At 38.6% G+C, this 22668-nt stretch overlaps 3 protein-coding genes, 1 long non-coding RNA gene and 1 pseudogene across 5 annotated transcripts; 3 read left to right on the top strand and 2 right to left on the bottom strand.

Annotated features, from left to right (window-relative positions):
• Positions 1-1847: 1847 nt before the first annotated feature.
• On the bottom strand, positions 1848-4334 carry LOC135799814 (F-box only protein 39-like). Its single transcript, XM_065313024.1, has 6 exons — positions 4017-4334; positions 3171-3402; positions 2338-3115; positions 2228-2276; positions 1959-2185; positions 1848-1892 (listed from the first exon to the last, which is right to left on the bottom strand). Exons 1-6 carry the CDS (start codon positions 4024-4026, stop codon positions 1848-1850), a joined length of 1341 nt encoding a protein of 446 aa, XP_065169096.1. The 5' UTR covers positions 4027-4334.
• Positions 4335-5548: 1214 nt separating this feature from the next.
• LOC135799812 (phytanoyl-CoA dioxygenase, peroxisomal-like) lies at positions 5549-6440 on the top strand (annotated as a pseudogene).
• Positions 6441-7072: 632 nt separating this feature from the next.
• LOC135798166 (ceramide transfer protein-like) lies at positions 7073-13120 on the top strand. Of its 2 annotated transcripts, XM_065310914.1 has the most exons (8): positions 7073-7603; positions 7661-7777; positions 8190-8472; positions 8550-8779; positions 10362-10761; positions 10826-11028; positions 11092-11224; positions 11284-13120. In XM_065310914.1, exons 1-8 carry the CDS (start codon positions 7385-7387, stop codon positions 11409-11411), a joined length of 1713 nt encoding a protein of 570 aa, XP_065166986.1. In that variant the 5' UTR covers positions 7073-7384; the 3' UTR covers positions 11412-13120. The 2 variants fall into 2 exon arrangements, with proteins under 2 accessions (XP_065166986.1, XP_065166987.1); XM_065310915.1 differs by lacking the exons at positions 7073-7603; positions 7661-7777; positions 8190-8472; positions 8550-8779 and adding an exon at positions 8976-9222.
• On the bottom strand, positions 13117-14283 carry LOC135798167 (uncharacterized). Its single transcript, XR_010549667.1, has 3 exons — positions 13882-14283; positions 13744-13814; positions 13117-13333 (listed from the first exon to the last, which is right to left on the bottom strand). It is a non-coding gene; the product is annotated as an uncharacterized lncRNA (long non-coding RNA).
• A 2005-nt stretch (positions 14284-16288) lies between these two features.
• Positions 16289-22472, top strand: LOC135798164 (vitellogenin receptor Yl-like). Its single transcript, XM_065310913.1, has 8 exons — positions 16289-16466; positions 16521-16734; positions 16807-16937; positions 16989-17235; positions 17306-19286; positions 19345-20072; positions 20129-22001; positions 22072-22472. The coding sequence occupies exons 2-8, from the start codon at positions 16530-16532 to the stop codon at positions 22238-22240; spliced, it is 5334 nt and encodes a 1777-aa protein (XP_065166985.1). The 5' UTR covers positions 16289-16466; positions 16521-16529; the 3' UTR covers positions 22241-22472.
• The last annotated feature ends 196 nt before the right edge of the window (positions 22473-22668 follow it).

Raw genomic sequence — 22668 nt, 5'->3', positions numbered from 1 at the left:
TGGCGTTGTTTAACATATGTACGCTGTTACAAGTTCTTTAATATATGTTTTCTCTTTGTTAGCTTCATAAATTTCTCTTGTTTGCACAATAATAAATTGTTTGTTTGTGTGTATGTTACAATATTTTGGTTTTACACTATTTAGTTTCTTTTGTTTTGCATTACATCCAGCTTCGTCTGCTTGTTGTATCGGATGCAAGTTATGTGTGGTTAATTTCACAAATCACAGATATAAATATAATATATATACTCTCTCACATTGCGCTCGACTTTGGTTTCGTGTCGAGCATCATCTCACACGGTTCACAAACATTCACACTCGATAACCACCCTTTCGATATATTACTAGATGTGCTTAATTCATTAGTTCTTTGAGATTTAAACAGCGTGGCCAAATGTTTTCGTACGTTGGACTAGGGCTGTGAAAATAACAGTTTCGTGTTGCTTTTTTTTTATGTGGTGTGTTACAATACTTGTTCAGGTACGCATCTTGGTTGTTATGTACAAATTGTTACTCCCCTATCGTGTCCATTTTGTTTTTTTGGTGTCGACGACAAATGCATGTCCTCACATTTACACATTTCTATCTCGCTCCCGGCGTCGTAAAATCTACTTAAATTATCAGAGGATTCGATAACGTTGCTCCCCTCTGTAATGTTTATTAAATTAATTAAATTTAATGCTTGGTAACATTGTTTTATTGCGTGCAGTTGATCAACTTGCAGCGGCAACGTGTTCACGTTTACTGGAATGTATCTGTAAATTGCCTTCTCAACCGATTTTAAAAATATATCTAAACCATTAGGTTTTGGTCAAATGGTTTTGCACTTTGAAGTGTGTTTAAGTGTTTTAGGAATCGACCCGCCTAGTATTTTCAATCTCACATTTCACTGTAGTTGTTTAATTAATACATTATTGGTCGTTTTTTTGCGTATTTGTTTTCGAAGTGCAATCTGTGTAATCTTAATTAATGGAATTTGATTGCATATTAACGTTATCTATCTCGTTATCTATCCTTCGTTTTGTGTTCACTCCCCGCACGGATTTATACTAGTAGTGTTTCTTTTAGTTTCGATTGTTAACTATTCGTTCGCGCCGTTTTTTAGTTTTGTTAAATGCTCCGCAACTATTATATGCTCTTATTTACAATTCGGACGCCGTTCGTTTTCGCAGTGGACGATTTTCGGCTGGCGGCGTCGTTGAAAATAGATTCTTCTCTGCAGGTACTTTGGTATATGCTTCTCGCTAGTTTCTTCCGATGACATGCAGTTTCGCTAATCGGTTGTGTGTTTGTTTTGCTGCTAGTTTTAATGTTGGCTAGACTTGCTGTGTTAACAATCGTTGCAAATACAGTATCACAGATGTTGTTGCCTTACTCGCTACGTTTTTTGTTTTGTATCTCTTGTTATCGCTTGTGTGTTAATGCGCGAATAAAATACTGGCAAAGAATGTCTTGCGTTCTAGTAAGTGTAACGTTCGACGTAAGACGAAGTTGTTTCGTTAATAAATGTATCACAATAAAAAATGAATATCGTCTGCACTTTTTTGCACGCGCCTTTAAAAGTCAAATCATAGCTCTCTTCCTGTAGTAGCTTTAACTTAAAACAACGTTGTCGCGACGCCGTCTCGAATCACAATCAGTTAAAATAATTAAAACGTAATAAAAATATATGCACGTAGAACAATGCAGAATGTTGTGTGTGTTTATAGTGGGTTGCCTGACCGCGGTGCGTAACCTAAGTGCGTAGAATTCCTATTTAAGATCCACGCCAGCAGAGTGGCATTAAGTACTCGTCCGTGTAGCAGGCCGTCGAGGAAGAATCTACGATCGACGGATGCAACGCTGAGTTAGGCAGCAGCATACAGCATCTTCCCAGAACTTGCGAAGTAATGCTGCAAAATGTTGGCAACCAACATTTTACAATCAAATTAAAAATGACAGATATAACTAAATATTACCTTGGTTATGTTGACTGTTGTAGCACCCGCAGAGGGATAAAGATCGGAATTTGCGACCTCATAGACGCCGCGCATAGTATCGGCACGTAGTTTAGCAATGCCAGCATAGTCTTCCTCGCAGAACTTGTAACCGATGACGACAAGTTGCTTCAATGCTGCACAACCATGCGCTAGTATTATGAGTTCCTGGGGTTTGTATATCATCGGCTGCTTGTCGATTAAAATACCTGAGCATCAACATTGATTATCCGCACCCAAATAAGACTCACCAGAAAGGTTCACGGTACATCGCCAATTTCGCAGAACACTCAAATTCATCTGAATAGATTTTATATTTAGTTGCAGTTATTTGTTGAATTTTAAGGTTATTAAAACTAACCTGCTCACAAAATAGCACCTTCAAATGACTCAACGGCATGTTACCCTTCAACACCTTAGTGTGCAAATGTTTCACTTCATCCGTTGAATGTATGCAAGATAATCGCAGAAGACACTCAGGATGTCGTTTTTTAAACTTTAACCAAGCATCCTCGCTAGTGCCGGGATGTTTATCCCAGATGCCATGCACATGTACAACAAGTCGCCTCAAATCGTCCACCTCCCGCAACGCATGCAAAACATCATCGCTAAGATTATCGTAATCCAAACTGAAAATCTGCAACCGCCGAAACATCACCAATTGCTTGGCGTCAAGATTCTGCATTAGATAATTGCAAGGATCTTCTTTGACTGTTGCCAGTGCCAATGTTTCGATATTGTCGGCCTTTTTCTGGTCGAGAAGGGCAAGGATATCTGGCAACGATTCAAACAGCTCTTCATTGCAGCCCAGCGTTAGGACATTCAAAGACTGTCGAGTGTAGATGTCAGCGAATACTTTAAAAAGAGAAAACTCTTCAGCGTTGTCTGTGTTTGCTGCTGTCTGCAGCCAACACTCAGGAATCTCGACGGTGCAATGTGATGGCTCGATGTTCAGCGATTTGATGTTGTTACTGCTGGCGAAGCAATTGAATAGATGCAGGAACTCGACAACACACGCGGGGTCGATCGAGTTGAAGCGCACGTTTGCGTGGGTGGCAATGTGACCAGCGCGCGTGCGGAAGTATTGAGCTTTGTCTAGTTGTTTTGGCTCTATCACAAAATTTACTTTTTGCCATTTTCTATAATCAAAATTAATTATAATAAATTTAAAAAAAAATATGGACTTTTTATTACCTTGGATGATATAAACTCTGCCTCCAGTTGCGGCATGTACTCGAAGCACGAATACTATCTTCAAAACTAAGATAGTGGAAGATGTCGTCGAGTATCACGGCTGGCAGCCGCTCCCAACAGCTGTCCGGGGCCGGCGGATTGCCGCCCACCGTGCATGGTGAAATATCGTCATCGGTTTTGCTCTTTTTGGCTCTGGGACAGTCGTTATGTTGTGAATTCTCATTTCCCATTACTGGCAAAAATTAAACAAACAATTGACAAACGCGTAGAAAAACACAACGCGTTGTTTTAAGAAACATGCGCCTCACACAATCAATAACGGATAAACAAATGAAAGTCACGCGTAAAATATGGTGCGCCTGATAATTTCGGTTGGAATTGCTGCATGTGCAATGGAAATGTCCAAAAATATAAGGATTGTTCGCCATATGGAGACACTCACTCGAAGCGTCATCGCAATTCAAAGGTGAATTGGCACATACACCAGCCGATATTACGTGTTGCGCGTTTGTTTTGCACGAAAAACACCAATCGGAATATTGTCCGCGCCTGTGAGCAATGCGAGAGTGAAAGTGATTTCTTTTCTATATTTTTTTTACATCGTATTCAACATGCAACGCTCGTGCATGTTTGTACTGCGTACTGTATTACCACACATATGCGCATGTAAACACGCTGACATTATAAATTTAAATTGCGCTACGCTTATCGGTCAACGGATTGTAACAAAAGACATTCGATATCAACTTAAACCGCAAGCAACAACAAAAGAACCGCATTGATATCGCATGTTTTTTGTATTAGTAATATGTTTGCGAATAAATTGAGCTGTTAAAGACTTGTTACCTGAATACATTTGCAACGATTCTTGTCGTTTGCCGATGCGCACAATGTCAACTGCATTTATCGCTATCCCTTGATCGCGATTTTCAACACTACGCACCGCACGGTCGAAGAAACAAAAAAGAAGTAGCTGTGGTCGCGTTGGTTTTGAGTACAAATTTGCGACTGGAATCGTCGCGCAAAGTGTCTTGTCGTGTAATACCTGTACGTTTTTTGCGTACAAGCTGGCAAGTGCGACTTGAGGAATGAACAGCAGGATGGGGACTAGGGCACTGCCGTCAGCGCTGACCACAGCCAGCAGGCGCAGAACGACCGAACAGATGACTGCGAATAGACTGCGACACAACGGGCGTGCGCGTGCGTACAGAAACTTGGAAATATACGCACGCGCAAAAAAACTACAAAACCAAGTGTCACAAATGTTTATACAAGTTATGCAGAAGTTTATTTTATTCTTTTGTGGTTATACAAGTAATTATTTAGATATTTGAGTTAATTTTAATTATATAAATCAAATAAACATTTAAAATGTTAATAAAGGTACCTTATTTATAATTTTGCTTCATATTTTATGTAAACATAAGTTTATTAAAAGTCAAAATGGCTGACTTTAAGTTAACTTAAGTCTATCGTCATTATTCTGTGTTTACTAGTTTACAAACACAGGATTATTGATGCGTACAGGTTGTATCTTGGCTACATAAACATTAATAATGATTTATGAGTTTATTACTTGCAAGAACAAAAAGTAGCAATGTTTTATATCCAGATTGAAACACCTTAAAAACGCCTCAAATCTAATATTTTCTAACAATTTATTAGATCACTCGGTGAAAGCACTCAGTCCAACAGAGATAATAACAAGCATGTTATCAACAAGATAGTTAATTAAGTCTCTACGACATTCGATGCGGGCAAAGGACAGTACTTGATCGTGCACAATACTCATCAGAGAAAATCACGAAAACGTAAGTAACTTATCGCTAAGCAAAATATTTAAATCCACGCTTCTTGAACAAGCACTTTTAAAAGATAATATTGGATTTACATCTTATTAATCTATTAAAAGTAAAATTAAGTAAAATTATGACTAAAATGCGCTTTAACTGAGATTTTCATGAGTGTTTATTTGTGTCTATACAAAATAGATTCCACTAATCGCAATCCTCACCACACTTATAACAACAAATAATAACATTATTGTGAAGTCATACACTTGTTTTATCAATTCGTTCAATGGTCAGCATCACAACAACAATATAATACATCAACGCGTTTTTTTTTGTTCCAGGTTCAGTACATTTCAAGTGTCATACAAATGCAGAGATTACTCAGTACATGAAAATACACACACTATTATTGTTGATTATTTAGTTATCGTTACACACGGTTGACGGTGGCACGTTCACTGATGATCAGAGAGCGCTTTGTAAGAGAGATCAGCGTTCATTATGTTCCGTAATTTGGTGCCTCACCACAAGCTGGATGCTTGTCAGAGGCACTTTCGATGGACATCTGCGATGGTAAAGAGTCGACACCAGTATGATGACCATCATGAAAGATGGCAGCGAAAAAACGCTCTGATGTTAAAGGCAGCGAATACTTGATTAACAAAGTAAATTTAAATATATTTTTACTTTGTTGATTTTTTAAATATAATTTTAATTGTAGATTCAGAGTTGGTTGTTGGACGATGTTCTCTTTGAAAACTATGCGGTTGACGATAGCATAGTCAAAGTTATTCAGAATATATTGTAGGGCCAAATGTGACCGCAGCTCATTCGATGTTGATTAACAAACCACCGAAGTAGCACTGAGGGTTTCCGCCAGACATCCGATGCATCAAGATTTACACTACTTCCGTTTCACGCCCGGCGGATCGTATTGCTACTTCCTGGACTGCCATGGAGCGCATTGATGAAGAGAATGGATGTTTGTTTGCCATTACTTTGGATTTCACAAGGCCGGAAAACTTTATCAACTTTATGATTATCCTGGAAATTGAATAGTCTCAGTCTTGTTATATTCACATAATAATAGAAGTTATTGTATTGTCTTAGGATGCTGGAAAACAAAGCATATCATGGAGTTAAGGATTCGATCATATTCCACGCGTGAATTTGAGGATTATGGAAAGGGCGACACTGTATTTTCCATCCCATGTTACATGGTTTCGGTCCCAACAAAACTAAAGTATATTTCGTTTATATCTTAATATTATCTTGATTTTATTTGTTATCAGCGAATTTGGTTTTAGGGATTCAGAAGGCAATTTCTGTACATTACGCCGATACGAATTGCCATTTATTGGAGAAATGTCAATTTACTTCACGGGAGAACATCGCCGTTGAAGTTATGGAACTTGGACAGGAAGAATTTGGAGATAAAGCGTCGTTCCAAGACATTTGGAAGGCAAATCGCGTTTGATTTGCGGTCGGCAGGTGCTTTCCAAACGACTTCGACAGTCATTTGTAATCAAAGAAACTGTTGTTATGCCATAGCATGTTAAAATGTGGTTTTGTATATTTTATTCTTTTGTTATCACATTTGTATATTATATAGCTTGATAAAATTGTTTCTTGGATTGTAATTATAAATCCTATAGTATAAATCCAGCGTACAATACTATTTCTATTCTTTAATAAGATATAAGTTATTTTCTCATGTTTTTCATCGTATTCATTTTGTTTTAGTGTAAAAGAAATGCTTGTGATTTCCTGTTTGTTACTTAACATATCACGGTTGAATTACATTACGCATTCCGTAAAGTTGTTTTTTGTAAAGTGGCGCAAGCAGCGCCCTCACAAAATGGATGCCACATGAAAATACTAAAGCTAACACCGCACCTTGATGACACAAAATTGATAAAACTACCATATTTACATAGTTATCAGCTCAATGAACGCCGGTTTATCTTTATCATGTAAAATGCAATAAAATGATTGCATGTCAAGTAGAACTCACTTGAAATTAAATCACAAAATTTCTGTTATTCACAGGTTAGGCCGTGTGTGACTGCAGCTTTATATAATTTATTATGCTCCGCTTTAAATATTGCTGCTGTTTGTTTCTGGAAATGTTGTGGCCTGCTGCTGGCAAAAGCAAGCTAACAGTGTTCGGGGCGTATTAATTAACCTTTGATGAGTGGAATCACGGCCAGCAGTGCGCAATGACTTGAAGCGTGCGCGTCTCGCCGTTTTATCACGGTCTTAAATCCTAATTGGCGACGCGTCGCCCGACGCGCAATAACAAACCCAACGAGCACGACGCGTCAGGTCCGATAACAGCCTGTGTGCCAGTTCGCCCCATGTAAACAGGACTCTACCCTCATCATCATCCTGTGGTAGTTAAGAAAACAAACAGTCGTCGGCATGGCGGACGGCGATCACGCCAACAGCAGCGAAGACTCAGACACCGATTGCGCCCCACACGAGCTGCAGGGCGTGCTGCACAAGTGGACGAACTACATTCACGGCTGGCAGGATCGCTGGATAGTCCTTACAGCCGGTACGCTCAGCTACTATAAAAGTGAGCAAGAGTCAAATTACGGGTGTCGAGGGGCGCTCACCCTCGCCAAGGCTACAATCAAAGTAAGTCTACTCATACTTTATTCAACTGTCAAAAATATAAACATTATTTTTTTGCAGCCACATGAGTTTGATGAGTGCAGATTTGATGTTTCTGTGAATGATTGTGTCTGGTACTTGCGAGCAGACACTGTTGAAGATAAGCAACACTGGGTGGAAGCACTTGAGTCATATAAAGTGAGTATTTTTAGATTTAACACCTTTTCTGAGTAATAATAATTCTTAGAAGTTTAGTGTCTCATTAAAATCATGTGATTAGAATGCTGTATTTGTGTATGTTAGAAAGCAAAAGTATTCAATTTTAATGAATGCATAGTCAGATATGTCTGTTGTCCTAGTTTTTATTGCCCAAGGCCAAACATCAGATCACAGCCAAAATAATGTTCAAACTGTAATGAGCTCCGCACACGCCACTGGCGGTAATTCAGCTGATTCACGACCTTGAGCGCACGTAACGTCTGCTTTTTTTATGGGAAAAACAAAACAATAATTGGAATAAGTTAAAAATAATCACTTTTATACGGATAGGCAACCAACATTACAAACTCAGCACTTTTAAAATGAACGTTTTATTTTAAAACTCACCTAGGCTGAAAGTGGATATGGTACCGGTTCGGAAAACTCTCTACGCCGTCATGGTTCGTCAGTGAGTCTGCAGTCGAATACGTTCAGCACAGCTTCCTCGTCGAGTTTCAAACGCACCGGCAGGAATCTACACGAGAAGTTGGCTGAATTACAAACATTCAAAGACATCCTCGGCGGGCAAATCGACACTCTGCAAAGGTACTTCGATATTTGCGCAGATGCGGATGTTATTACAAAATGCAAAGATGACACTAACGGTGGAAATGATATTTCAACCATTAACAAAGGTATAAATAACAAAAACAAGTCGAAAAATACTTAGTTTAAATAACTACCTATTTTTAAAATTTAAATTATTTGTTAGATCTGCCAGCAATCGACTTCAAAGGCGAAGCAATCACCTTCCGCACAACAACCGCCGCCGTGCTTGATACGGTCGCGCACTGCGTGGATCTGGTCTCGCAACGCGAAGACTCCTGGCACAAGCGGCTCGATCGCGAGCTCGATCGTCGCCGACGCGTCGAGAACCTGGCCAAGAGTTATCTGGAGCAACTGCAAAAAGTGCACAACGTTCACCCTGGACCTGACCTTGAAGTGAGTCAAATGAACACTATAAACATCCCGATAAAAATAAATGGTGCTAAAATTATTATACAGTTATATTTGCTTTTTGCGCCGACGTCATATGACGATAAATCAATAGAATTATTCATGCGACAAGGGAAAGGGCAACAAGTGGCGGCAACAATCGCGGTACGATGACATGCGAACGTAATCTCTGTGGCGTCTTGTGACATCTCGTAAGCAGTTGTCACCACGTTTTACTATTTAGGTTTTACTCGCACTTCTACACCAGTTATATTGTTCTGTCGCGCGCGCATCCACGCGATTTATTTCTCAAGTTTCCAAAGGGTTGATCGGTGATGTCGAAGACAGCGGGCAGTGGCGACGCGCTGGACTTTCATCGGTTGATCGCGCGTTTCAAGTGTAGCGTCGCACACGTTGCACAATCGCACAAATTTAAATCGTTTAAAAACGTGAGTATTTTTTCCAAGCAACACACTTGTACAATTACGAACGTTAATTTTTTGAGCGCGTGCGTAAACTGATATGGAAATATTTTAGTTAAATGTTAAACTGTATCCCACTTTGCGCGTTGCTTATCAATTTTCACATGTGTCGATCACTAAGCGTCGACGTGCTAATGTTAACTTAACTTAAACGGCTAAGTTCGCGGTTAAGTTTAGCTGTTGATTTTTGAAAAAAACTTTCTCATGGCTTCACCACCAACACCAACGTGCGCAAGTTACTAATTTGTGCTTGTGTTGTATAACAAAAAGTGTTGCGTTAAGTTTTTGACGAATTGTCATTCAATGCGCGGCGCAGCAACAACGAAATTTCGAAGACACCCGACGCATGCTTAACATGCTTAATTCACTTCAGTGTGGCTACGATATGGCCGCATCAAATTGAATTAATTAATGCTTACCACAACCGAGTGTACGTCGTGCACTACGCGCTATTGTTGTAGATAGTGTTCTCAAGTGCTCCCTAGTAGACAGACTAGTCACCTGATAAAAATCTTTGTTCGTTTTTGAATAATATTATTCTAAGTGACGCTAATTACAGCTGATACAATTGATTATCAAGTGGTACAAATTATCATTGCGCGATGAAATATGTAAAACAGTTTAATTAAACGGTTTGTAAACATTGCAAGCGTTTGTAAACAATTTTAATCGGCCGTCGTACACTACGCACAACACAAGGCTCGCTTTGTTGCGCCGAATGTCTTTGTCTCCATTGTGACGCCGCGATGAGTTGAAAGTTCACCCCGAAAATATGATTAAGTGATTCATGAAGCGCACGCATGCGCATGTGACCGATTCGTGGGCGAACAACGCAATCTGAGACGTGCGATTGCGATTAAGCTACGAATTAAAACTACAACGTTGTGTGTTGCGTCGGAGTATTGTCTCGAGCGATTGGGTGCAAATGATAAACAAATCGAATGGCACATGTGTTTGCCGTTGTATGTGTTCAGTTAATTACACCAGTTGCGCGAGTAATCGCTGATTTATTGAGCTCATTAAACCTATCGAAACTAAAATTATGCCTGTAAGTTTAGAATTCGTAAAAAAGTTGGTTAATTAAACGTTTTTGGACTTTATTTTAGGAAGGACCACATAGTGTGATAGCAGATGATGAGTTCTATGATGCGGTGGAGTCTGGTTTGGACAAGATGGAGGAGGAACAGGAGTTGCGCGAGCGGTTGAAGAACGGCCTGGTGCCGATTACACCGCCGCCGATGTCGCCGGCGACTCAACATCGGCTCTGGCCTGAAATTGATCGGCTGGTGAAGCAGCAAGTGGATATGGCACGGTTGGGTGTTGGTGAATGCGGCGCTGGTTGGCAATTGTTCGCTGAAGATGGCGAGATGCGCATGTATCGTCGCGAGGAGGAAGTAGATGGCATGGTGGTCGATCCTCTTAAAGCTGTACACACTGTAAAAGGCATCACAGGACATGAACTGTGTCACTTCTTTTTTAATCCACAGTATAGATATGATTGGGAAAGTGAGTTGCGCAAAATATTCTCGAATTAAACTTTAATTTATGTTTGTTTGTTTTTTTTTTATAGCAACATTAGAAAATATGACTGTATTGGAAACGATAGCAGACGATACGCTGCAGTTTTATCAAGTGCACAAACGGATATGGCCGGCGAGCCAGCGTGAATCTTTATTCTGGTCACACATGCGACGCTTTCCCAACGATCAGGACAGAGACGGACCTGATATGTGGGCTGTCGTTAACAATTCCACTGAACACCCCACTCATCCAGTAAGTTGATAATTTATTTCACAACATTACACAAATATTTTAAATATTTCTATTTTTTTTTAGTTAAATAGCGGTAAATGTGTGCGGATATTCCTGACGGTTTGCCTACTCTGCCAGACACGCATCGATCCACCTAAGGATGGCGCAGCAATTACGCGTGACAATGTCACGTGCAAAATCACGTATTGCTCTGTGGGTAAGTTGCGGAAATTTCATGTCCAAATACGCCAGTATTAATGCTACTTTCCTTTTTAGTAAATCCTGGTGGTTGGGCACCAGCGTCCGTTCTGCGCGCAGTTTACAAACGCGAATATCCCAAGTTTTTAAAACGCTTCACGGCGTTCGTCATCAGCCAGACGAAGGACAAGCCGATCATGTTCTAGCAGCGGTCGCCGGACTAAGCTAAAGCTAGTGATAACGCACGGTGCGATACATGCGGTGGCAAAACCGTCAAGAAACAAGCGTACAAGCGTTGCAGTCAGGTAGTATTTTAGCGGGCGATTCATATTCTCTTAAACAAAGCAGAAAACACAGATAATGCGTTTATAATAAAATATTTTTTAAAACTTTTTAAACCTACCGGTAAGTTACAGTTACGGATATATGGAAAGTTTGAACTTTTTCTCTTTTTGTAAAGAAGTTTTAAGCGCGTATAGAATTATTGCTATTTAAAGATTGTTGTATTTGTATTGTTCCATCCGTTATGTTACACTTTACACTTTTTATTTCTAGTTTGTAAGTTTCTAAGTTTGTGATGTAATGTGTGTTGCTGCCCGAAGGGAACAGAGGAGCGCGGATTTGAGGTTACAAATTGACTGCGATGCAGGCTGGAAATTGTACAAAAATGTTTGTTGATGAATTTCAATATATTAATCACATGTTACTGTAAATTGCGCTGCGATACGCTCCGCGATGCAAGCGGATGAAGTCTATGTGAATGTGAAGTTGCCTTGATTAACGATAATTCCTTGGAGAGTCAACTAATTAACAAATCTACTAAAGTCTACTTACTAAACGCAAACTAAAAGAAAAAAACTCTTATACTTATACTAAACTACCAGTACACGCGCTGACTAAACGTATTTTTGACTTTTGTGATCATTGCATTGCGTACGCTTTCATTGTTAACTTGACAACGGAATCAGTATAATCCTATACAAAGTTATTGTAGAAACTATGGCGAAATGGTGGAAACAAAAAGTATTCAAACTATTGTGAGCATATTTTTATATTTTAAACAATTTTAAAGCGTATATTGTAATGTGGAGGTGCACAAAATCAGATTGATAGGCAAAGAAATCGTAGAAATAATTTTTAATTGTTAGTTTTAGTATATTTACGCTGATTTTGTGCGATGTGTTGGTAAAAGTTGCTGGAAATGGACCGAACTTTTCGATGTTAAATCAAAACCTAATCTAATCTAGTTCAGATTTTTATTGTTTTCAAACTGATGAGCGAATGACGTCCGTCCCAAACAAAAAACAAACGTAGCAACAATTGTTTACTCATTGAAATGTTTAAAAACTCGTCAGTATAGTGAATGATCATTGATATTACTTAAAAATCTCTTTATATGAAATTATTCTGCATATATATTTTAAAATGAATGTTTTTTGAATTTCTTAAGATATATGAATGTGCATTTTGTGAATAATGTGGTGCGTATTAACGGAAACGGCGTGGCTTAATAGCAAATAAGGGAATTGTCTGAAAAAAAACAGAAATATGTGTGCACATAAATTTATACTATACATCATTTTATCTGTCTGTTTAGTTATACTTTATATGATTATTATGTTTATCGTTTGTACATTTTGTAAAAACGCAGAAAGATTTTATCCCCATACTAACATTATTCCTAAGAAATCAAACGAACAGACATTCGAGGCAACAAAAGAATCTTTTTAAACGTAATAACTTATTCCGACGTTATTACAAACACTAAGTTTTTTATGTGATCACAGAGAAACTAGAAAAGAAATGAAAGTGAAACAAATGAAAATTTATATTAAAATGTAAGTTATTCTTAATCTTTGAGATAATTATTATGATGTATGACGCTGATGTTTATTATTATAAAAAATGAAACACATGATTGTTTATTTAAAAAGAAGTGTAACAAATACCCTAGTTATACATTTTTATCAGACTTTATATTAATATTTATTGTTAATTTTACTGGTTTTATCAATGAATTCCTTCCAATGGGGAGAATGATTTGTATTGGTATAGTTTATCATCGCCATAACCATACAGCAGACGTCCGACGCCATTTTCATCATAGTATGGGTAACGATATTTCGGTCTAAAACAAAATCAGGAATTAAATCGTATAAACAGACACAATATGAATATAGAAACGATCAAACTTTAATTCTCTTCACTGTTCAATCATGAATAGAATGAAAATAACAAAAGAAACTTCACAACAGTGAAAATAGTTTTCTATAATCTTAAATTCACACAATTTATAGAATGTAATACAAGAGCAATAACCTTGCACACACACTAATTGTATAATTTACTATTATTGAATCGATTTATTATTCAACTATTATTCAAGCACGTTGCACACATGAGTGATTAATTAATTGTACACGCATCAATCTTTAACTGACTCAAGATCATCAAATAAGTGCATAGTCATCGAATTAAACAACCATTTTGTTTAAAAGTTTGATTTAAAGTTTAAAACATTAAAACACCGGTACTGACCTTTCAAAATATTGAAAATTTGGTGCTCGTGGTTGTAATGTTGCTGTTACCATCCATAAACAACTAATTACCTAAAAAACATAGTTTAATATGATTTATTCCTTAATAAGTTTCATATTATTGCTTGTATGTACTTACAAGAAGCAAAACAAGCTGCAGTTTAGCCATTTTGAAAAAATCCAATAGTTTTATATCACTTTGTAACTTGTAACACTTTAAACGCGCGACGCTTCACTTTACTTCTCTTCAGAGTAAAAAAACTAACTGTTCTTTACGGCAACTTGATTCGAGCGCTTTCAACTGTTTCAAGAACAACACAATCTATGAATAATGTAATACAATAACAATTCAGGTAGTTGTTATTAAGTTATTACATTTGTTCAGTACTGGTTGAGCTCTTCTGCTTGCGTGCAATGATAAATAATTTCTAAACGATTGCGATTTGTGGATTTCGGAAATGCGTGCGAACGCGCGTGCAGGTTTATACTGGTTGGTGAGTCGCGCAGGTAACACGAAGAGCTGCAGGAGCGCGAAGGTGAAGTGAAGTAAGCGACCGGGCAAGGCGCAGTGAAACTTACCTAATACAGAAGAGAAAGTGTTTCCATTACCACTGGAAGTTTGCTTGTTTGCTCGCGCAACTTGTATATTCCACGGTTTCATTGCATGAATCGCAAGTATCGCAGAATGCAAAAGTCGCCAAGTACGAGTACTCTACCTACCGCAAGACCTTGTAAACGCACAAAGAATTAATTGAATGTTTCTTGTGCGTGAAACTGTAAACTCAGCAAGCGAAAAGGGAATTTAATTCAGAAATTTATTTAGTATAGGTCTACAACAATAAATTTTGGAAAATTTCACCTGTCACATCCATATTAATGTTGTATATTTGTTTACATTTAACAATTACTTAAATTACTTTGAAAATATTTGTGTTAAAAGCAAATAATTTCATTAAACATAATTGTAGGCTTGTTTAAATTGTGATGTGCTGAATGTCACGTTAGCACACAACAAAAAAAAAATGAGTGAAATTATATACCGGTTAACATTACCAAAATTTATTCACTTCCAAGCGCCTGCCGGAAATTTTAATTTTAATGTCATGCCATTTCACTTCGAATGTGACTCGTCGATTACATAATTGTCTCACAACATTCTTTCTATTACACTTACACCTCTGGCCAAATGTCTGACACACTTCTCCATTCAAACGTATACTTAGTATACTTACTCTTAATTTTTTGACGCTTCTAGAACACATAATCGATACATTGATAGTCATAACGCACGCAATGCACAAACTATTAAAAATTTAATATCAAAATCAACCAATTACGTAAAATTGCATTTTATTATCAGTAAGTATCACAATTTCTTGATAATTTCACTTACGTAACTTTTAATAGTGGTTAATTAATAAAAATTACGGTTAATTGGACTGTTTAAGTGATTTGAACACGTTTAAATACTTAATGGGAATATTTAAATACTCTAGCAATTCATTATTTCTAATAACTATGGCCCAAAAGTTGTAAATCTCGTTGTTTTTGTTGAATTCGTCTCTCTTGTTCAAAACCATCAACACCGAGGCCTAATCTTTCGATTGCTTTTTCACCAAAGCGGCCATTAAGCTCCTGATATTGTCTGGAGCGTCTTGGTCCTTCATCTGGATCAAAAGTCCATTCTTGTTTTTTATGTAGGACTGGTATACCAAACACGTTGTACTGCAATAAGTCCTTTACAAAGTTTATAGCGCAAGATCCATAAGCCACGAAGGATAATAAAAATAATATCTACAAATACATTATTACATTATTTTATTATTATTTAAATTAATAATCGTTGACTTACATGTAATATCTTCATTTTTCCTGGTTTCAAATTAGCAAAATGTTTCTATTGTGTTTATTGTCTTTCGCTAATGCAACTCACGTAATAACGCACGTAATCGAAAGTATTTTCGAGTACGTTGAACGAATGTGTGCGCCACGCACGGCACGAACAAACTAAACCAGCAGACGCATGCCGCACAAGCCGAGTTGCAAACGTCAACTCTTGCATAAATTTGTGGAGGACGCGGAGCGAAACGCGAATTCTACGCGAAGAAGAGTGAAAGTAAACAACCGTTAACAAGAAGCGCTCGAGACGCACGTAATAATATTATGATGACAAAGTAAACGCCAAAAATTATATTTGCATGAAATGGTACCAAAGTTTTGAGAAAAAAATGTCCCCACTCAATTTAATTCACATTCCGCTACTAGAACTTCTCTTAAGTATTCAACAAACAATTAAAATCATTTTTTGCCCTCTTTTGGTATTCATTGAGTATATCTAAATACGCCATTTTGTAATATTTGTTTATGATTATTGTAATATTGGTTGTATACAATTCAATACTACATGACTAATATGCACTAAATTTAAACTTTTAAGCAAATATTGTCGGCTCGTCCATCCTTTGTCATTGATATCACAGTTATCACTACGTTCCCACAAAGTCACCTCGAACAACATCCGTGTTAGCCTTTGTCTACGCTGCCGAATTTGTCTGTTATCACGCAGTTTTCGTCGGGCGGTCGCAGTGTTAACAGCCGACAAATTTTACCGTTTTCATTCTTGTCCACGTGCCGTCCTCCGATCATCATCACGCCATAAATCTTCGAACATCTCCGCGAGGACGCCGTGTTTTAAATTTATTTTAAATGTTACGTTAATTTAAGGTAACTCTACTTATTCCCGTGGAAATATTTCTGTAACTAATCGATTATTTCTAGTTTTTAAATATGTATTATCGTCACGTGTTGCTCGTCTTGTGCTGGACGAGCTGTGCGTTTGCCTTCTTGGACTCGCTCTTCTTGCAACTGGATGCTAGTTGCACTCAATTGGGGAGCGATGTCTTCGCCTGCAGGAACAGCAAGTGTGTACCACGCGAAAAACGCTGTGACGGACATGCGGACTGTTTGGATTCCTCCGATGAGGAAGATTGCGGTAAGAAAATAATCATATCAAGAATATAAAGAAAAAAAAAAGAAAAATTTGGTGGTTGTATTGTGTTTATAGAAGTTTTTTTTTGTCGGGAACCACACTACTTCCGGTGTGCCAATAACAAATGTGTGTCTGCAACGTTCCGCTGTGATAAAGAGAATGACTGTGGAGATTTCAGTGATGAAGCTGATTGTACTGATTTTAAGGTAATTTAATTCTAAAATTTTAAAATTGTTTCTAATTTGTTGTGTATATAGTATACTTTAGCACATCCTGCAAATTGCTCATCGGAAGAATGGCAATGTGTGGACCACCTCTGCATTCCCAAAGATTTTGTCTGTAACGGTGAGAACGATTGTCTTGATGGTACAGATGAAACCCTCGGATGTACGCTGAACATGGAATGCGATGGTTTCAAATGTCACAATGGTCATTGCTTACCGCTGGAGTGGCGTTGCGATGGTCTCGCTGATTGTCAGGACAAATCTGATGAACTTGATTGCGGTACGTAACATTCATTAAAATCACATTAAAAACATTTTAAAAAACTAAAATTTTAATTTCTACGTTCCAGATTCTCATGTACAACCTAAAGATTGCACACTAGAAAATCAAAAGTTCCTCTGTTCGGACAACCGTACCTGCATTGACCTGAAAAACGTCTGTGACGGCAGTTACCAGTGTCCCGACAAATCCGATGAAGCCAACTCATGTTCCACTCGCAAAGGCTGTTCTACAAAACACTGCAGCCACACCTGTGTTGATTTACCCACGGGTGCAACCTGTACGTGCCCAACAGGATACCGCCGCATAAACGACGCCGACTGCCGTGATATCAACGAATGTGAAGAGTATGGAATCTGCGACCAGAAATGCCACAACACTCCAGGGTCCTACGAATGTCTCTGTGATCCCAGATATCTTCTACAGAGTGATAAACATACTTGTAAAGTAGTTGGAGGAGAAGCATTGATGATGTTCAGCACAAAGACTGAGATTCGCGGATATTTTCTGCAATCTGAACTATTGTTTCCTGTCGCACAGAACCTGAAACAAGTAGTGGGGGTTAACTTTGATGGTCACCACGTGTACTGGACGGATATCCATGTGGAGCATGAAAGTTTAGTCAGATCTCTAGAAGATGGCAGTGAAAGGGAATTATTGGTCACTGCAGGGTTAGGTGCCCCGGAAGATTTAGCTGTGGATTGGATCACTGGAAATATCTACTTTACCGATTCGGAGATGCAACATCTTGGGGTGTGTACCAATGACGGTTCAGTATGTACAGTCTTGGTCAATAAGGATATTGATAAACCTCGTGCTATTGCTCTGCATCCATCTGATGGTAAGATGTTTTGGTCTGATTGGGGAAAGAAACCAGAAATTGCCAAAAGTAACATGGACGGGACCGAAGATTATTCATTCGTTTCCAATGATATCCATTGGCCTAATGGTCTAGCAATTGATTACCCGAATGAAAGATTATATTGGACTGACGGGAAGTTGATGACATTGGAAAGCATCAGATTGGATGGAACTGATCGAAGGATGATACTGGAAGGAATTGTTAAACATCCCTACGCAATCTCTGTCTTTGAAAACAGATTGTATTGGTCCGACTGGGCAACCTATTCAATCCAATCCTGTGATAAGTTTACTGGCAAAAACCACACAACTCTAGTCAAAGAAAAACGCGAGTATATTTATGGTCTGCATGTATTCCATTCTGCTCTGAAACCCCAAATGGTTAACCCTTGTAAGAATTCTATGTGCAGTGATATTTGTATGATTAGTGGAGCTAACCGCTACTCCTGTGCTTGTCCACTTCACAAAACACTCTCCCCGGATCAACACACCTGCAAGGAAGTTACCAAACGTCCCTTGGTGGCCGTGGCAGCTAAAGATGTCCTGGTCCAAATAGAACATACTGACCTTGGTAAACAAAGCATTGTTGCCCTACCCACGGTAGCTAAAGAAATTGGTGCTTTGGCCTACGATCCAAGCAACCACAGTCTGTTCATTTCGGACATCGGTAATGTAAAACGTATTATCACAGTCAACTTGAACACTGGATTGTCGCAGCCATTGTTAAGCGACAACTTGGGTGAAGTCAACGCGATGAGCTTTGATTACCTCGGGAATAATTTATATTGGTCTGATTTTGACAGAAAAAGTGTGGAAATCTTGAGTATTACCACTATGAGTCGTAAAGTTATTCTGCACGACTTAGGAGGTGAGATACCAATGTCCATCGCGTTGATTCCAGAAGAAGGAGCGTTGTTTGTGGCGTTGATCAAAGATAAAGTACATATTGACAGAATGAACATGGATGGGACAATGAGGAGTCATGTAATTGAATCTGGTTTGATGGGACCCATTGCATTACATTACGATGGCCTCCTGGATAGGATCATTTTTGCTGATGCTGGCACCGGACACATTGAAAGTACCAGCGCGCAGGGGGATGACCGACATGGTTTTAAAGCACTGCGGACTACTCCTGTGAGTGTTACAAGTTTGAGGGATGAAATTTTTTGGACTAATCAAAGATCAAAGTAAGTTTTTTATTCTCTAACCTTTAAAACGGTTTTAAAATGTTGTAATATTGTTTAGGCGAATCTATTGGTCAAAATCCACTGGAAACTTCAACAATAACAAGAAGATTACTCTGGATCTGCCGGAAGGTATTGATGTAATTCATCTTGCTGCAATCACTCCTTTCAAAGTCCCACCACATGCGTGCCGTGTGAACAATGCGAATTGTAGCCACATTTGCATCCCGAAAATGAAAGCATTTGAATGTGCCTGTCCGGTGGGTATGGCTCTTAATCCAAGAGACAACTCTACTTGTATCAAGAAGACTGTCTGCACCTCTGATGAATTCTATTGCGGCAGTTCAGACGTTTGTATTCCCAAAGCTTTCAAGTGCAATGGAAGAAAAGATTGCCTACTTGGAGAAGATGAAGAGCAGTGCAAAATAGAAAGTCATTGCCCAAGAGGATTTTTCCAATGTAACAACGACGGCAAATGTATTAGAGAAGCGTTAGTTTGTGATCTTCATTTCGACTGCACTGATAAATCCGATGAGAGGGATTGTAGAGACGCTCGTGGGGGACCGGAATGTGATGGTCATCGTTGCAGCGATGGTAATTGCATTGATGAGAGATTCGTGTGTGATGGAGAAATTGACTGTGTTGATGGTGACGATGAACAACAATGTCAAAGCAGTACTTGTGCTGCGAATCAATTTCGATGTGCTTCCGGAGCGTGTATTCCGAAGAACTGGGAGTGTGATCATGAGTACGATTGCGCGGATATGTCGGATGAACATGCAGCATGCAGTAAGTATTAAAATATTTCATTTCTGATGCAGTTTTAAAGTGATGTTTCTAAATAGAACCGAAAGCATGTGCAACCAATCAATTCACCTGCGTCAATGGAATCTGCATCGATAAATCTTTGAAGTGCAACGAAATCGATGATTGTGGTGATTATTCTGATGAACTCCATTGTTTGGACGATTCAGTTCAAGATGGCTGCCGACCCAATGAGTTTCAATGTACCAGCGACACGTCCATGTGCATACCTGAGACTGCCAAATGTAATGGAACTTCTGAATGTCCCCATCACGAAGATGAAGCTGGATGTTCCGATTGTCATGTGGATGAGTTTGAATGCAGCAATAAGAAATGCGTGCCACGCATGTGGATTTGTGACAATCACGATGATTGTGGTGACAATTCCGACGAGAGTATCTGCAACATGACCAGTAATGCAATTTCGCAGAAGTTGATTCCATGCGATGATGGATTCCGGTGTAAATCAGGTGCTTGTATCGACTTCAGACTAGTATGCAATGGTGACGAAGACTGTCACGATGGTAGCGATGAGAATGGCGCATGTCAAACGTCTTGCAAATCGCACACAAGCAATCCTTGTGATCAGAAATGTCAACCGACACCGAATGGACCAATGTGCGGTTGTAACCCAGGATTCATCCTCGCTGGTGATGGACAGACATGTAAAGATGCTCTGGAATGTAGTCGAGAACCACCAATTTGCAGTCAACTTTGTAAAGAACAAATCGGAAGCTACAGCTGCAGTTGTTACGATGGGTACGTCATTCGAGCGGACAAAACTTCTTGTAAAAGCACCGGTGAAACATTATCAATGCTCTTTGCTGTCAACAATGAGATTCGACAATTGAAACAAGCAGAAAATTCGATTTCCGTATTGCACCATGAGGACACTCCAAAGATATCCGGTTTGGATGTCAGTATTGCTGATAATTATGCTTATTTCAGCATTGAAGAATCCGGAACTATTCATAGATTGAATCTGGTAAAGGAACCATCAAAGAAACGTCAGTATATCTCTGACCTTGGACGTCCTCAAAAATTAGCTGTAGATTGGGTCACCAAGAACATTTACTTTGTAGAAGCTGAAACTGCTATGAAGAGTATTCAAGTCTGCAACTTCGATCAAGAGCGTTGTGCGAAGATTATTGACACTGATCCACACAGTCAAGTATCCGCGCTTGCTGTAGACGCAAATAACAAATACATCTTCTATGCTGTTACAACATGGTGGATTTTCAACAACCCGCAGAGTGTCATCTATAAAGCCAACATGGACGGTAAGAATATCCACGAATTGGTAAAAACAACTTCCGGTTATGTCACTGGGCTCGCTGTGGATTACAACAGGAAGGTACTCTACTACGCCGATCAACATTTGAATACAATTTCACGAGTAAACTACGATGGTGATGATAAAACTCTTATTATTACGAATGTAACCAAACCGAATGGATTGAGCTTGTTTGAAGATCATCTCTATTTTATGAGTCCGTATGGTTACATGGGTAAATGTAATTTATTTGGATTGCAAAGAACTTGCTCCATGTTTAGATTAAATGCATATGCAAGCGAATTTCTATCTCTGGTGCAAATATCTAGGCAACCCAATGCCACCAACGCCTGTGTGGGGCATTCTTGCAGCCATATTTGTGTACCGCATGATTTTGGAGCTACCTGCTTGTGTGAGAATGGTAAAACTGTACAAGAGAATGAACAATGTGAGGAATCGGGACGTTCAGCGTCGTCTGCGTCGGATAAGAGGCCTAGATTCCAAGCTCATCCCAGCGAGGAAGACACAACTTCATCAGGGGCCGTTATCTTCGGTATTCTAATTCCAATTTTGATTGTTATGATTGCTTTTGGAATCTTTTATGTTATCAAAAAGAGGCATACTGGCAAATTTAATGTTAGGTAAGAAATTTCACTTTTATACAGATTTTTATGTTAATATTCGGTATTTAATTTGTTCGTTTTGTTTCAGTATGAGGTTCCATAATCCAATTTATGGAATTCAACAAGAGGAAGAGCGGCAAGACCATGCCGTGCTGTTAAATCCCGGGGAGCACGAATACTGCAATCCTGTCGAAGTGTTCAACAAAACCAACAGCCGGCGTCGCAGCGAAGATTCGCTCATGAAACTAAACGATTAACGTTTGTAAGAATTTAATACTTGTGTGCACATAATTTGCACATACACCGAAAGAAAATGGCGCATTGTCAAAAAGCCAAAGTTTCGCGGTACTTGTTATTTATTGTTGTATAATGTTACTGTTATTTTTCACAGATAAATAGTATTTAACTAAGATGTGCATTAATGGCGTTTAAATATAATTGTAACTGCAATTAATGGTTATTTTAAAAGAATAAATTTTTCGAATTTAATACTTTGTGTTTTATCTTTTCATGTAAATAAATAAAAGTATTATTTTATGATGCAATATGTTTCGCTGAATCAACATTTGCTAACCATTAAAAGAACAGAAAATTATTAAATATTTACCTGGTATATTCAGCCATCAATAAAATTCATTGAACACTGCACAGGGAATTCCAGTTTTGAATCTGTTTGAATCAGTGT

Source organism: Atheta coriaria, unplaced genomic scaffold (genome assembly GCF_025399875.1).
Source record: "Atheta coriaria isolate IRGN ID8LTWV9N9 unplaced genomic scaffold, Caltech_Dcor_3.1 hic_scaffold_9_pilon, whole genome shotgun sequence".
Classification (NCBI taxonomy): Eukaryota; Metazoa; Arthropoda; class Insecta; order Coleoptera; family Staphylinidae; genus Dalotia; species Dalotia coriaria.
This window is presented reverse-complemented; position numbering and strand designations above follow the sequence as displayed.